Here is a 17,010-nt window from a genome sequence, read left to right as displayed (position 1 = left end):
ATGCAGTTTTGTGCTTTTCTGCCCAGACAAGCCTCCCATTTTCAATTTTAATGTACATCCTGACTAGGGGTTGTCTTCCTCAGTCATGCTTAAAGGAAAAACAAGTCCTCTTCCCAATGGATCCTCCGCCTGTGAGAAGCCATTGTCCCTTGAGGTTCTAGCTCTTCCATTATTGGAAATGACTCAATAACTCTGAGCATTCGATCCTTACCTGGGCCTGTGATGACTCTCAAACTGACAGGAACGACCTAAGGTCTTAAATGGCCCTGCTACCTAATATCCATATTGAATGCACATGGTTGTGCATGGATGTTCTGCATAACTAAATTACAGGATACCCCACATTCAAATTCATAGTTAAATCAAATGCCTGAACCCACCTTTATTTTGTATAAAAGGGTTGGCCACCAGTGGCAAATTGAGTGAAACAAAGAAACAAAGAACAATACAGCACAGGCACAGGCCCTTCGGCCCTCCAAGCCTACACCGATCATGTGTTCCTAACTAGACCATCCGTTTGTATCCCTCTATTCCCAGTCTGTTCATGTGGCTATCTAGATAAGTCTTAAATTATCCTAGCGTGTCTGCCTCAACCACCTTGCTTGGCAGTGCATTCCAGGCCCCCACCACCCTCTGTGTAAAATACGTCCCCCTCATATCTGTATTGAACCTTGCCCCCCTTACCTTGAACTTGTGACCCCTTGTGTTTGTCATTTCTGACCTGGGAAAAAGCTTCCAACTGTTCACCCTATCTATGCCCTTCATAATTTTATAAACTTCTATTAGATCGCTCCTCAACCTCCGTCTTTCCAGGGAGAACAACCCGAGTTTACTCGATCTCACCTCATAGCTAATACCCTCCATACAAGGCAACATCCTGGTAAACCTTTTCTGCACTCTCTCCAAAGCCTTCACGTCCTTCTGGTAGTGTGGCGACCAGAACTGGACGCAGTATTCCAAATGTGGCCTAACCAACGTTCTATATAACTGCAACATCATTTGCCAACTTTTATACTCTATGTCCCGTCCAATAAAGGCAAGCATGCCATATGCCTTCTTCACCACCTTTTCCACCTGTGCTGCCACCTTTAAGGTTCTGTGGACTTGCACACCCAGATCCTTCTGTGTGTCTATACTCCTGATGGTTCTGCCATTTATTGTATAGCTCCCCCCTGCATTAGATCTACCAAAATGCATTACTTCGCATTTATTTGGATTAAATTCCATCTGCCACTTCTCCGACAATTTTCCAGGCTATCTATATCCTGCTGTATTCTCTGACAATGTTCATCACTATCCGCAACTCCAGCAATCTTTGTGTCGTCCGCAAACTTACTAATCAGACCAGCTACATCTTCTTCCAAATCATTTATATATATCACAAACAGCAGAGGTCCCAGTACAGAGCCCTGCGGAACACCACTAGTCACAGACCTCCAATCAGAAAAAGACCCCTCCACTGCTACTCTCTGTCTTCTATGGCCAAGCCAGTTCTGTACCCATCTAGCTAGTTCACCTTTGATCCCATGAGATTTAACCTTTTGCACCAGCCTGCCATGAGGGACCTTGTCAAATGCTTTACTAAAATTCATGTAGACGACATCCACGGCCCTTCCCTCGTCAATCATTTTCGTCACCTCCTCAAAAAACTCAACCAAATTTGTGAGGCATGACCTCCCTCGTACAAAACCAAGTTGTCTATCACTAATGAGACTATCCAGTTCTAAATGTGTATAGGTCCTATCTCTAAGAATCTTCTCCAACAATTTCCCTACCACGGACGTCAAGCTCACTGGCCTATAATTACCCGGGTTATCCTTCCTACCCTTCTTAAATAACGGGACCACATTTGCTATCCTCCAATCCTCGGGGACCTCACCTGTGTCCAATGAAGAAACAAAGATTTCAGTTAGAGGCCCAGCAATTTCATCTCTTGTCTCTCTCAGTAATCTAGGACAGATGCCATCTGGCCCTGGGGATTTGTCTGCTTTAATGCTTCCTAAAACACCTAACACTTCCTCCCTTGTAATTGCGATTTGTTCTAACGGATCTACACATCCCTCTGAGACACTACCAATCAACGTGTCCCTCTCCTTTGTGAACACTGATGCAAAGTATTCATTTAGGACCTCACCTACGTCCTTGGGTTCTAAGCATAATTCCCATAAAGTGACATAAAGTGAGCAGAGATCCAACACAACACCTCTCCACATATTACACTGATCAGGTTCATTCATATTCATAGAGTTAGAGGTTTACAGCATGGAAACAGGGCCTTCGGCCCAACTTGTTCATGCTGCCTTTTTTTTAACCACTAAGCTAGTCCCGATTGCCCATGTTTGGCCCATATCCCTCTATACCCATCTTATCCATGTAACTGTCGAAATGCTTTTTAAAAGACAAAATTGTACCTGCCTCTACTACTACCTCTGGCAGCTTGTTTCAGACACTCACCACCCTGAGCGAAAAAATTGCCCCTCTGGACCCTTTTGTATCTCTCCCCTCGCACCTTAAACCTATGCCCTCTAATTTTAGACTCCCCTACCTTTGGGAAATGATGTTGACTATCTAGCTGATCTGTGCCCCTCATTATTTTATCGACTTCTATAAGATCACCCCTCAGCCTTCTACGCTCCAGGGGAATAAAGTCCCAGTCTATCCAGCCCCTCCTTATAACTCAAACCATCAAGTCCCGGTAGCATCCTAGTAAATCTTTTCTGCACTCTTTCTAGTTATAGGGTGGCTAGAACTGTACACTTGATTGTGTTTGTAAATCCCAACCAAACAATCTGAGATGGAGCCAAGTGTCAAAGTTGAGTCAGGGATTCCTGGACGATAACCGAGAATGGGAAAGCTTGAGGACGTTTTTTTTGTGTGTGTGTACTGTACTTTCACACTTCTAGAAGCCCCACAACAAACATAGCTGTGAAGAACTAGGTCAACAGAGGCCAGTGAGAAAATTTGGGGTCTTATTTATCTGTATAGCTCAGTCCCACACTGTCATACATTTACCCAGTGAGAGTCAGTCATAATATGTGTATACTTATTTATATAAATAGCCCACATCACAAATAATTAAACATAAAATTCTCAAAACATTGCTATTAATATCTGACAACTTGGTAGACCAACTGGAAAATTTACCTTTAAGGGTATCAAGTTACTGAACCAAAACTGTGGGTCTGAAACATAGAAGATAGGAGCAGGCCAAAGCTTGGCCTGAAAACACTGTTTATTTTTCTGATTTCCAACAGGGGTGGAACTTTAAGCTTGTTATTTGATGCCATCATTTACTCAGTCCACAATGTACTCTCAGTTCCCAAGCACAGTAGTTATTTATAACTGTCATTAGCTGGCAAGATTGGGACTTTACTTCTTCCAAAATTGGTGCGTTAAAAGGGTATTTTATTTTCCAAGATAAAAGCTTGATAAATTATGTCTTGGCAGTGCTTTTTAGTATTAAGTGGCATATTATCATGTGTAATTCGGCAATGTGTAACTTCTGTTTCTTTCTTCCTTTTTCAATTCAGTCGATAGTGGCCATTTCACTTTGGGTGAGTATTTTTAAATGTTCTGCTTTTCTTCCCAAGACTTTTTTTATTGCTAGCAAACAATCCTTCGGTCCTTGTGATTCTACTCCATGTTGCAAGTTCTGATTTGACTAAAAGCTAATATTAACAGATGTCTCATTAATTCTTGTTAGGACAGATAATGTTTATTCAATGAGCTAATAGTTAAATGATCCAAATTTTATACAGTATCTTCATCATCAACCTGAAAGACTGCGCCAACACTTGATGAAAAGGATGAAACCTTAAACTGGGCTGCACAATAAGAGGGACGAGATAAAAGCAAAACACGGCGGATGCTGGAATGTGGAAAAAAAAACACAGGAAATTTAGAATGGTCATTACATTTCCATCTGGTTATTTGAGTTATCCTCCTTAATACACACAAAAACAGAAAATGCTGGAAAATCTCAGCAGGTCTGACAGCGTCTGTGGAGAGAGAGTAGATGTGGAGATGCCGGCGTTGGACTGGGGTAAACACAATAAGAAGTTTAACAACGCCAGGTTAAAGTCCAACAGGTTTATTTGGTAGCTAAAGCCACACAAGCTTTCGGAGCCTTAAGCCCCTTCTTCAGGTGAGTGGGAATTCTGTTCACAAACCGGGCATATAAAGACACAGACTCAATTTACATGAATAATGGTTGGAATGCGAATACTTCCAGCTAATCATGTCTTTAAGATACAAACAATGTGAGTGGAGAGAGCATCAAGACAGGCTAAAGAGATGTGTATCGTCTCCAGACAGGACAGTCAGTGAGACTCTGCAGGTCCAGGCAAGCTGTGGGGATTACAGATAGTGTGACATGAACCCAATATCCATCTGTAATCCCCACAGCTTGCCTGGACCTGCAGAGTCTCACTGACTGTCCTGTCTGGAGATGATACACATCTCTTTAGCCTGTCTTGATGCTCTCTCCACTCACATTGTTTGTATCTTAAAGACTTGACTAGCTGGAAGTATTCGCATTCCAACCATTTATTCATGTAAATTGAGTTTGTGTCTTTATATGCCTTGTTTGTGAACAGAATTCCCATTCACCTGAAGAAGGGGCTTAAGGCTCCGGAAGCTTGTGTGGCTTTTGCTACCAAATAAACCTGTTGGACTTTAACCTGGTGTTGTTAAACTTCTTACTGAGGGAGAATAGAGCCAACGTTTCGAGTCAGGTTGACATAGGGTCTGATGAAGTGTCGTCCTGACTTGAAACGTTGGCTCTATTCTCTCTCCACAGATGCTGTCAGGCCTGCTGAGATTTTCCAGCATTTTGTGTGTATTAAGAAGGAATTGTTTGTTCAAATGACCACAGGGAAATGTAATGGCCATCTCTAAGTTTCTTCCAATAACAAATGCTGACATTTATATAGTGCATTTAACATAAACCATCCAAAGCAATTCAAAAATGGAAATAGGGACATCAAGTCCCGGAGGTAGAAATGAGGGTGATTAACCTGATTTTAAAAGATGGGCTTTATGGAACTTCATAAAGGAAAAGAGAGAAGTGGAAAAGGAAAGGTGGTGGGGTTTAGAGAGAGAGTGTCCCAGCAAGTGGACCTGAGTCTACTGAAGGCTCTGTTACCAAATGGCCACCAATGAAAGACCAGAGCCAAAGGGTGTGGGACAGGATGGATTGAGAAGGTTTGGAAAGGGCAAGAGAATTGTAGAGGCAGAGAGAAGAGTACCCAATAAGGACAAAGATATTAAATTTGATAGAAAAGCAAGGTACTGCAGAAAGCAAACTAAAAGTGGAAAATGCTGGAATTATTTCCCAGGGATGACCGCATTGGGAGAGAGAAACAGTTAACCTTTCAGGTCCACAACCTTTTGGCAGATTGAAGTGGTTGAACTATTCACTTGGTTCCTGCCCTGTTCCCATTTTAAGGTGCCTGATACTTCAGGCTTATGAGCTGCCTTCTTCAATCAGACAAGATCTTCATAAACATCCATATCCCTGATACCATCCTAAACCGATAGAGAGTGGTGTGGCACATCAACTACCCCAAGCAGCTGCAACCTTTATTGAAAACTGGTGTTAAACAATTCTTTTAGTGCCAGCAGAATGAGACTTGGAGAAAGCTGCTGCTCGAGGCAGAACTAATGGAAGAGAAAAAGGAGGATATCTTGGTAAAGAAATTTACATGGGGCTTGGGATGGGAGTATGGGATAGGGACTGTGTTTGAGGGAAAGAAAGGTAGGAGCACAGGAGCAGGTTACTTACTAAGCACCTTGAACCTGCTCAGCTATTCAGTGAGGTCATGGCTGAGAACCTAACTTCATGTGGGCCTTTCCCCCATATCCCTTAATACAATTGATTAAGAAATATCTATCAATCTCAGAGTTAAAATAAGTAATTGACCCAAGATCAATTGTTGTTTTTCAAAAGAGACTTCTACAACCCTTTGTGTGTAGGAAGTGTTTCCTAATTTCCCTCCTGAAAGGTCTGGCTTTATTTTTTAGACTATGGCCCCTAGTCCTAGACTCTCCAACCTGCAGAAGTAGTGTTTCAACCCTGTTTGTTTGCCCTTTTAATATCTTGAAAGCTTTATTCAAATGGTCACTTAACCTTCCAAATTCCAGGGGAATATAACACTAGTTGTGCAATCTCTTCTTGTAATTTAACTTTCAGGGACTGGATGTTATTGGCCACCATGTTCCCTGTTCCACATTGCATTGTTGAGCCATATTTTACTCAGAAGCAGAATGTGAATGGGAATCATGCAGAATGCGGCCGGCACAGCGCCAGGAACTCAGGTTCGATTCCCGGCTTGGGTCACTGTCTGTGTGGAGTCTGCGCATTCTCCCCATGTCTGCGTGGGTTTCCTCTGGGTGCTCCAGTTTCCTCCCACATTCAGAAAGACATGCTGGTTGGATGCATTGACCATGCTAAATTCTCTCTCAATGCACCCGAACAGGCGCCGGAGTGTGGCGACTAGGGGATTTTCACAGTAACTTCATTGCAGCGTTAATGTAAGCCTTACTTGTGACACTAATAAATAAACTTTAAACTTAAGCTTGATCAAGGTCAGGAGATTGAAAAGGCAGCTTCCTCCACAAGAACTCCACTGGCCCCAAGGAAACTGAGGACCTTTCACCTTTTTTAGATGAGTGTTCTAACCAATACATTCATTATGTACCTGTAGGTGATACGCTGGCTGTTATATTTGGGATCTTGTTTGGTTGTACTGTTTTGGCCTTTGTAATTTATGCGATAAGGCAAAGGAAAAGACAAAGGTAAGAATGATGAGAACACTTTACATCAGAAATAAGTAGAGATCTGTAACAGCAACGTAACATTTTTATTAAACAATGTATCAACTCGGATTGCGCAGAGTGGTACAATTATGTAACATTTTTGAAAAATGTATATCTATTTGAAGCAGCAGAGAAAGAAAACCCTGACTCATCCCAGACTCGTGTTTATGATGGATAAGAAAATACTGCATTGTCAGACAATGCAATTCAGGCTAAGCTTCAGGTCAAGTTTATTACACGAAATAAATTCACACCGGAACCGGGGTAATTTTCTTGATCCTGTTTCAAAGAACAAAGAAAATTACAGCACAGGAACAGGCCCTTCGGCCCTCCAAGCCTGCACCGACCATGCTGCCCAACTGAACTAAAGCCCCCTACCCTTCCGGGGACCATATCCCTCCATTCCCATCCTATTCATGTATTTGTCAGGACGCGGCTTAAAAGTCACTATCGTATCTGCTTCCACTATCTCCCCAGGCAGTGGATTCCAGGGGAACAATCTTAGACTTGCATACAATTTTCTAAATCTGTCTTGAATTTCAGCCTCTTTTTGGAACCTTTGGGATGAATTTTCCCAATCCCAGGAAAATAGTGCAGCAGTGACATCAATTGATGTAATTAAGGCCCGAGTTCGGAATGATTTTCTGTGCTTGTTGGCATGGGAGCAGGCCACCCTCCCCCCAACAACACCAGCTTGAGGGAGGCTGCATTGTGTGGAAATCCAGGGGGAGCCAAAGGCTCCATCCACCTAAGAACAGGTTATGAGCATCAAAGAACACTTCCACTGCTCCAACAATTCAAGCGGAGGATTTTCCCACTGCCTTTGTCTGTGAGTGCGGCTGCTGAAGCTACATCTGCTGGCCCTCTGTTTAGACCAAAAGCATCAGAGACACACTCACCATTTGTGATTGGATAGCCAATTCGGAGGCGGGTAATTAGGAGGCAGTCTCCACAAACATGCCTCTTCTTTTTCAATGTGCGGTAATTGCCAATGATGTGGAGATGCCAGCGTTGGACTGGGGTAAACACAGTAAGAAGTCTCACAACACCAGGTTAAAGTCCAACAGGTTTATTTGGTAGCAAAATCCACTTGCTACCAAATAAACCTGTTGGACTTTAACCTGGTGTTGTGAGACTTCTTACAGTAATTACCAAGCCAGGTAATAGCTTCTGCAGTGGCTAAATGGAGCTCTCTGAGACGGCTGCTGAAGTTAGTCAGTGGACAGTTTTCAATGATGTAAGTTACTGATTGGGCTGCACCACAGCTGCAATCCGGGCTCCCTGCAAGGCCCCACTTGTGCCAATTTGCTGCACAAAGGCCTTGGCCAGTGCGGAAGTGGTTGAGGATTGTCCAATGTTAGTGTGGCAGTTGGGTGGTGGGCTGTGAGATCTGTGATGAGGAAGTGGAATTTGATGGTGGCGTGTTGGTTCCATTCCTGTTCTTATTCATTGGCACTGTGGTCTTGGCCATACACGCTAAGATGGGAGGAGAGCAGCAACTGGATTGTTAAGGTTCCTTGCGTAGCGGCAGGCTTGGGTTGATGTCAACTTTCTCCAGGAGCTTTCTTGTTGCATCCTCCCTACTTCTATGTGAGGTAGCAGGCTGTAGCAGGCTGGGAACAAGGGGAGTTGAGTTGATCAGAGGGTATCCAAGATGATACAAATTGTTGTGTTGAGCTGGGTTTCTACAGGACTGGTAAGAGAAGAGTTGTACCAGACTGGTGCACAGTACACTGCTGTCAAGTAAACAATGGCAAAAGCTGAGGTCCTTAAGGTTTGAGCATCTGCACCCCATGAAGTGCCAGCAAATTTGCTGAAGAGGTTTCAACATTTCTAAAACCCTCATTTAGTCCCAAAGCCTGCAGGAAAATTCCACCTATTATGCTGGTATAGTCGTCCATCCATAGAATTCTATCTTTCCATCACAATAGAGAAATATAATTAAATTAAGTGAACTAAACATCCCGCTGTGGCTACCCATTCTCCCCAAAGTCTCTGAAGTAGAGATCAACCTCCTAGAAGGAGCTGCTAGTTCTTTCACACCATTTAAAAGGCACAAGTCAGGCATGTGATGGGATACTTTCCACTTGCCTGGAAAAAGGCAGCTCCAACAACACTCGGGAAACTTGACACCACCCAGGACAACGCAGCCCGCTTGATTGGCATCCCATTCACAAACATGCAACCCCTCCTCCACAGGAGCAGCAGTGTGTACCATTCTCCAGATGCACTGCAGGAACTCACCACACCTTCTTCCACAGCCCCTTCCAAACCCACCACCACCGCAACCTAGAAGGACAAGAACAGCGGAATCATGTGGGCGCTGCCACATGGAAATTCCTCTTCGAGTCACTCACTGACTCGGAATTCTATCATCATTCCTTCAATGTTGCTGGCTCAAAATTCTGGAACTCCCTCCCTACCAGCACTGTAGGTGTACCTACACCACAGGGACTGCAGCGGTTGAAGGCACCTTCCCAAGGGTAATTAAGGACAGGCAATAGATGCTGGCCTAGACAGCGACACCTGCATCCCATGAATGAATAGTCAAATAATTTTGTGAGCCAGGTCATCAAACAACGAGGAGCATCAGAGCTGACTCTGTTCTTATCCCAAGTCTATTCACGCACATTTTCTCCTGGATATCCCAGGCTGAAGCTCCGGGTTATTATACCACACGCTGTGTAAAATGACTGTTCCTCACTCGTTGTATCTCTTGCCTCAAATCTTAAATCCCCTGGTACTTGTGTTATCACCTAATGTGAACAAGCAGTCTACATGCCTGGTAAGACTGTGCATGTTGCATGTCAGCTGGAGGGGGTGCATGATCTAGGGACACAAATCTGTTCATGATTGAGGAAAAGGGCATGGGGCAGAGGGTGGCTACTGACAGCTATCCCCCCCCCGTGCCCTTGCTGCCAATGCCTACATCCCCTCCCCTCTGAGGAGCCTACTAGCTTTGGCCCTCTCCATCCACAGCAATGATGATGCCTCAAATGGATGTACCTTCAGGTTCCATGGCTTGTCTCAGTAACAACCACTACTCCTGGAATCCAAGATGGCGCTGGAGCATGGGGACTTCTTGCGAGCTGTGCCCCAGCATACCCTCTAATTCTATTTTTTTACAATTGTTCTATGCTCTTACAACTGTAATCTAACATTTTTCAACACTATATTCTACACACTCTCCTTTCCTTCATATCTCAAGCATTTTCTGTTTTCAAGATTCAAGATGGCGCTGGAGCATGGGGACTTCTTGCGAGCTGTGCCCAGCATTCTCTATAATTCTATCTTTTACTCGTGTTCTATGCTATTAAAGCTCTATTCTAATTATTTTAAGCTCTGTAGCAATGCTTTAATTTAATCTCCATTAAGTTGATCTTTCTCTACACCCCAGCCATGACTGTAACACTACATTGTGCACCCTCTCCTTTCCTTCTCTATGAATAGTGTGCTTTGTCTATATAGCGCACAAGAAACAATACTTTTCACTGTATACCGCTATATGTGACAATAATAGAACATAGAACAGTACAGCACAGAACAGGCCCTTCGGCCCACGATGTTGTGCCGACCTTCATCTGAAACCAAGATCAAGCTATCCCACTCCCTACCATCCTGGTGTGCTCCATGTGCCTATCCAATAACCGCTTAAATGTTCCTAAAGTGTCTGACTCCACTATCACTGCAGGCAGTCCATTCCACACCCCAACCACTCTCTGCGTGAAGAACCTACCTCTGATATCCTTCCTATATCTCCCACCATGAACCCTATAGTTATGCCCCCTCGTAATAGCTCCATCCACCCGAGGAAATAGTCTTTGAACGTTCACTCGATCTATCCCCTTCATCATTTTATAAACCTCTATTAAGTCTCCCCTCAATCTCCTCCGCTCCAGAGAGAACAGCCCCAGCTCCCTCAACCTTTCCTCATAAGACCGACACTCCAAACCAGGCAGCATCCTGGTAAATCTCCTCTGCACTCTTTCCAGCGCTTCCACATCCTTCCTATAGTGAGGTGACCAGAACTGCACGCAATATTCCAAATGCGGTCTCACCAAGGTCCTGTACAGTTGCAGCATAACCCCACGGCTCTTAAACTCCAACCCCCTGTTAATAAAAGCTAACACACTATATGCCTTCTTCACAGCTCTATCCACTTGAGTGGCAACCTTTAGAGATCTGTGGATATGGACCCCAAAATCAAATCAACTCTGTCCCTCACAGCACTGTGGGTTTACCCGCACCATGTGGACTGTGATGGTTCAAGAAGGCGGCTCACCAACATCATACAAAATGCTGGCTTAGCTAGCGATGCCCACATCCCGTGAAATAATAAATTTTTTTAAACTGCTGAGGCTTCAAATTGGACCTGGAGCATCAGGAGCCTGTCCACCATCCTTCATAGGACAGTGAGTGTGGAGGTGGCCAATTGGGAGACCGACTCCCAAAGGATTGCACCATTGGTCTTGCTTCCAGCAAGTTTGGGTTCAGGACTCGGATTTGGTCTCTTTATGCACTGCCCAGTGCAGCCAGCTGAGTTTAGTGTGCAATGCTGAATGCTGGCACTAGGGGGGGATGCAGTCTGGTGACCACACACTTTCCTCTCAGAGGAAGGGCAATCCAAAAGCCAGTTACTGTATTGCTGAAAATTAGTGGGGCCTTAAGGCGATGTTGGCATGTTGTATCTCTGCTCTGCTCTGCCAGATACAGGCATACAGCACCTCCCAGCTGGATAGGTAAAATCTGCAGGAATGTTTTGCGGCCTGTTGCTGATTTGAAGCGAGCTGTAGTCCTACCCAGCACTCAGCCAACGTATCTATAAGATCCCCTTATTATCCCCTTTATTTATTAGTCACAAGTAGTCTTACGTTCACACCTGTAATGAAGTTACTGTGAAAATCCCCCAGTTGCCACAGTCCGGCACCTATTCGGGTACACTGAGGGAGAATTTAGCATGACCAATGCACCTAACCTGCACATCTTTGGATTGTGGGAGGAAACCGGAGCACCTGGAGGAAACCCACGCAGACACGGGGAGAACATAGAACAGTACAGCACAGAACAGGCCCTTCGGCCCACGATGTTGTGCCGAGCTTTATGCAAATAAAGAAGAATATGCAAACTCCACACAGACAATGACCCAAGCCAGGAATCGAACCCAGGTCCCTGCCGCTGTGACGCAGCAGTGCTAACCACTGTGCCGCCAATTTTTTTTAAATTTAATTTATTATTGTCACATGTATTAACATACAGTGAAAAGTATTGTTTCTTGCACGCTATACAGACAAAACATACCGTTCATAAAGAAGGAAACGAAAGAGTGCAGAATGTAGTGTTACAGTTATAGCTAGGGTGTAGAGAAAGATCAACTTAATGCAAAGTAGGTCCATTCAAAAGTCTGATGGCAGCAGGGAAGAAGCTGTTCTTGAGTCGGTTGGTACGTGACCTCAGACTTTTGTATCTTTTTCCCGAAGGAAGAAGGTGGAAGAGAGAATGTCGGGGCTGCGTGGAGTCCTTAATTATGCTGGCTGCTTTGCCGAGGCAGCAGGAAGTGTAGACAGAGTCAATGGATGGGAAGCTGGTTTGCGTGATGGATTGGGCTACATTCACGACCTTTTGTAGTTCCTTGCGGTCTTGGGCAGAGCAGAAGCCATACCAAGCTGTGATACAACCAGAAAGAATGCTTTCTATGGTGCATCTGTAAAAGTTTGTGAGAGTCGTAGCTGACGTGCCAAATTTCCTTAGTCTTCTGAGAAAGTAGAGGCTTTGGTGGGCTTTCTTAACTATAGTGTCAACATGGGGGGACAAGGACAGGTTGTTGGTGATCTGGACACCTAAAAACATGAAGCTCTTGACCCTTTCTACTTTGTCCCCATTGATGTAGACAGGGGAATGTTCTCCTTTATGCTTCCTGAACATAGAACATAGAACATAGAAAGCCACAGCACAAACAGGCCCTTCGGCCCACAAGTTGCGCCGATCACATCCCCACCTCTAGGCCTATCTATAGCCCTCAATCCCATTAAATCCCATGTACTCATCCAGAAGTCTCTTAAAAGACCCCAACGAGTTTGCCTCCACCACCACCGACGTCAGCCGATTCCACTCACCCACCACCCTCTGAGTGAAAAACTTACCCCTGACATCTCCTCTGTACCTACCCCCCAGCACCTTAAACCTGTGTCCTCTCGTAGCAACCATTTCAGCCCTTGGAAATAGCCTCTGAGAGTCTACCCTATCCAGACCTCTCAACATCTTGTAAACCTCTATCAGGTCACCTCTCATCCTTCGTCTCTCCAGGGAGAAGAGACCAAGCTCCCTCAACCTATCCTCATAAGGCATGCCCCCCAATCCAGGCAACATCCTTGTAAATCTCCTCTGCACCCTTTCAATGGCTTCAACATCTTTCCTGTAATGAGGTGACCAGAACTGCGCGCAGTACTCCAAGTGGGGTCTAACCAGGGTCCTATAAAGCTGCAGCATTATCTCCCGACTCCTAAACTCAATCCCTCGATTAATGAAGGCCAGTACGCCGTACGCCTTCTTGACCGCATCCTCCACCTGCGAGGCCGATTTAAGAGTCCTATGGACCCGGACCCCAAGGTCCTTCTGATCCTCTACACTGCTAAGAATGGTACCCTTCATATTATACTGCTGCTTCATCCCATTGGATCTGCCAAAATGGATCACCACACACTTATCGATGACAATCTCCTTCATTTTGTTGACATTGAGGGAGAGATTATTGTTGCTGCACCAGTTCACCAGATTCACTATCTCATTCCTGTACTCTATCTCGCCATTGTTTGAGATCCGACCTACTACGGTGGTGTCGTCAGCAAACTTGAAAATCGAATTGGAGGGGAATTTGGCCACACAGTCATAGGTATATAAGGAGTATAGTAGGGGGCTAAGAACACAGCCTTGTGGGACACCAGTGTTGAGGGTGATCGTGGAGGAGGTGTTGTTGCCTATCCTTACTGATTGTGGACTGTGAGTTAGGAAGTTAGATTATTCCCCTTGCCGCCCCTAGTCCAATGATATCGTCACCATCACTTCATCTGTTGGAAGCATTGCTTATGAAAGAGCAATGAAATTAAAAGTTTGCACTCAAAATTTGAGTATAAGCCAGATTTTCAATTTGGCGAACCTTTGTAAAAGCCCCCCTCAATTTTTCTCTTCCTGTTATGAACTCTGTTCTTCTTCCCTCTTCTAGATCAAGCACTGAAAGAGGACAGAAGGTAATTTATAAACCGGCTGCTACAATGGAGGCATGAGTCGGCAGCGAAGAAGTTTACCAGTTGGAAATGAATATGGGTATTAGAGCAGAAGTTATTGATTCCTCGAGAACAAATTGCCTGTTTATTATCTGAAATTCACGAGACTCTGTGCAGTTTGAAACTGCTTCTCAATAACAATAATTCTGTGCAGTATTAGTAAAAAGCATTAATAAATACTTCATTGTAACGTGTGATCAGAGCGCAATGTTAAAAAATAAAAAATGCCACTAAAGAGTGGAGCAGTGCTGGAAAGTAAAATCGTTCCACTGAGGTGAATGATCTTTCAGATGCCAAATGGATGGTAAACAATTTTGATCAGTTGTACAACACAGTTAACTTTAAATGAATTATTTATGGGTTTTTTTCTACATTAAATATCAGGTTATGTAACATTATCTGCACTATTATATGACACAGGATGTCACACACGCATTTGCTGGTGGTGGGAAAAGAAATATTGTTGAAGAACGCTTGGGCATATTCACTGATCGTGATTATACAAATGGGCTCTTCAGTGTAATATTGTGACAGAGCGGAAAATCGTGATCATAAAAATTTGCTTGTACTACAGGGTGTGTCTTACCGGCCATTCACGCCACGCTCCCGCTGCAGCGGGGTTGGAGAATTTGGCACCCAGCCAAATCTCGGTTCCCTGCAGTGGGATGGGAAAATGCCGCCGGTGCAAACAGTGATAACAATTTCGGCCGTAGGATCATACAGCGCAGAAAAGGCCCTTCAGTCCATTGTGTCTGCACCCACAATAACTACCACTAAAGTCGCACTAATTTTAGCTTTGAACTGACGATGTAAGGTCCTAGGCTGGAAGAAGTAGCAGGTTGGCATGGGTAGATCTTTTGAAAATGACAGCAATGAGGCAGCATCTATGGAGTAAAGGAAAATTATAATCATGATTCAAGAGGGAAGACCCTGTCCCTCAGGGCACCAAAGCAACAGCGCCACCAAAGACAACACGTCACAAAGGGCTTCACACATTTGACTAGACACAGAAATAGACTCCAAGGAGGCAATCTTTAGAAGGATTGACCACAGGCCTCATTATGAAAATGGGCTTAAAAAGAGAGAGGGAGAAGTGATATAATGAATGATTTAAAGGAGGGAGTTTGAGGTTTTTTTAGTTCAATAATGGCATGTGGTGTCAATGGCAAGGCTAATATTTATTTTCTGTCCCTAACTATGCTTCAGAAGTTGATAGTGGGCTGCCTTCACAAACCACAGCAGTCTACAGGAAAGGAATTTCAAGAATTTGACAATGTCAATGAAGTAACAGCGACATTGTTCCAAGTCAGGCTGATACGTGACATTTGGAATTTAGTACTCCCTTGTACTTGTCTTTCAAGGTGATCGAAGTCATTGGTTTATAATGTACTGTTGAAGGAGGCTTGACAAGGTGTTGCAATGTATCTTGTAGATGAGCACACTGCTGCCATTGTGCACCAATGATGGAGGGAGTGAATGGGATTTCAATCAAGTGGGCTGCTTTGCTTTGAATGTTGTCGAGTCTCTTGAGTGTAGTTGGAGCTGCATTCATCCAGGCAAGTGGAGAGTATTCCATCACACTCCTGACTTTTGCCTTGTAGAGTCGACAGGCTTGAGGAGTCAGGACGTGTGTTACTCGCTGCTGTTTCTGGTCAATTGTAACCCAGGATGTTGATAGTGGAGGATTCAGAGATGGTCGTGGCATTGAATGTCAAGGGGATGGTGGGAGAGTGGGCGGGGGGAGTGGATCGGTGCGATGATTATATTTTCTCGTTGGAGATAGTCATTGCCTGACACTTGTGTGGTGCAAATGTTACTTGCCACTGAGTTTTATACAGGTCTTTTTGTAAGCGGGCATTACCTTATTCAGTATCTGAGGACTTGTAAATAGAACTATGCATTCGTCAGCGAACATTTCCACTTCTGACCTTCTGTTGGAGTCGTTGATGAATCCCTGAGGATCTGCTGTAGTAACGGCCACAGGCTGAATTTATTGGCTTCCAACAGCCACAACCATCTTTCTTTGTGCCAGGTATGATTCCAACCAGAGGAGAGTTTTTCCTTTTGACTCCCATTGACTCCAGTTTTTTGGGGGGTCCTTGATGCCACACTTTTTGTCAAATGCTACCTTGATGTCAAGGGCGGTTAGATTCTCCTTGCCTCTGAAATCCATGTCTTTTGCCCAAGATCTCACAATGAGATCTGGAGTTGAGTAGGCCAGACCTGGCTGCGAAAAGGCTTTGGAGAGAGTACAGAGGAGGTTTACCAGGATGTTGCCTGGTATGGAGGGGCTTAGTTATGAGGAGAGATTGGGTAAACTGGGGTTGTTCTCCCTGGAAAGACGGAGGATGAGGGGAGACTTAATAGAGGTGTATAAAATTATGAAAGGCATAGATAGGGTGAACGGTGGGAAGCTTTTCCCCAGGTCGGTGGTGACGTTCACGAGGGGTCATAGGTTCAAGCTGAAGGGGGGGAGGTTTAACACAGATATCAGAAGGACATATTTTACACAGAGGGTGGTGGGGGCCTGGAATGCGCTGCCAGGCAAGGTGGTGGAGGCGGACACACGGGGAACGTTTAAGACTTATCTAGATAGCCATATGAACGGAGTGGGAATGGAGGGATACAAAAGAATGGTCTAGTTTGGACCAGGGAGTGGCACGGGCTTGGAGGGCCAAAGGGCCTGTTTCTGTGCTGTATTGTTCTTTGTTCTTTGTTCTTCTTTGTTCTTTGACAGGTGGGTACGGGTCAAAACAAGGCTGGAGAATGTTACATTGGTAAGTTCAGAAAAGTTGAGGATGGATTGGGTTCAGGAGTTTAAATGTAATATTTTGGAGTTGGAAATCAGGGTGATTGCTTGACTTAGGAGTAGATTTAATTAATCATGGTGCTTCCACAATTTATTTGACATGGA

General features: G+C 44.5%; 1 protein-coding gene across 2 annotated transcripts in view; it reads left to right on the top strand.

Moving 5' to 3' along the window:
- The window catches only part of ca9 (carbonic anhydrase IX), a 100,171-nt gene extending 85,684 nt beyond the window's left edge, over window positions 1-14,487 (top strand). Inside the window, exons 10-12 of one of the 2 annotated variants that reach the window (XM_078225987.1) lie at window positions 3,531-3,554; window positions 6,705-6,795; window positions 14,036-14,487. In XM_078225987.1, the coding sequence (XP_078082113.1) occupies window positions 3,531-3,554; window positions 6,705-6,795; window positions 14,036-14,096 (176 nt within the window). In that variant the 3' untranslated portion in view covers window positions 14,097-14,487. The remainder of the gene's footprint in view (window positions 1-3,530; window positions 3,555-6,704; window positions 6,796-14,035) is intronic. The other variant, XM_078226045.1, reaches the window with a different exon arrangement.
- The last annotated feature ends 2,523 nt before the right edge of the window (window positions 14,488-17,010 follow it).

The sequence above is a fragment of the Mustelus asterias genome, chromosome 1 (assembly GCF_964213995.1).
Source record: "Mustelus asterias chromosome 1, sMusAst1.hap1.1, whole genome shotgun sequence".
Lineage (NCBI taxonomy): Eukaryota > Metazoa > Chordata > Chondrichthyes > Carcharhiniformes > Triakidae > Mustelus > Mustelus asterias.
The sequence above is the reverse complement of the archived record's forward strand: the minus strand, read 5'-3'. Positions and strand labels throughout refer to the sequence as shown.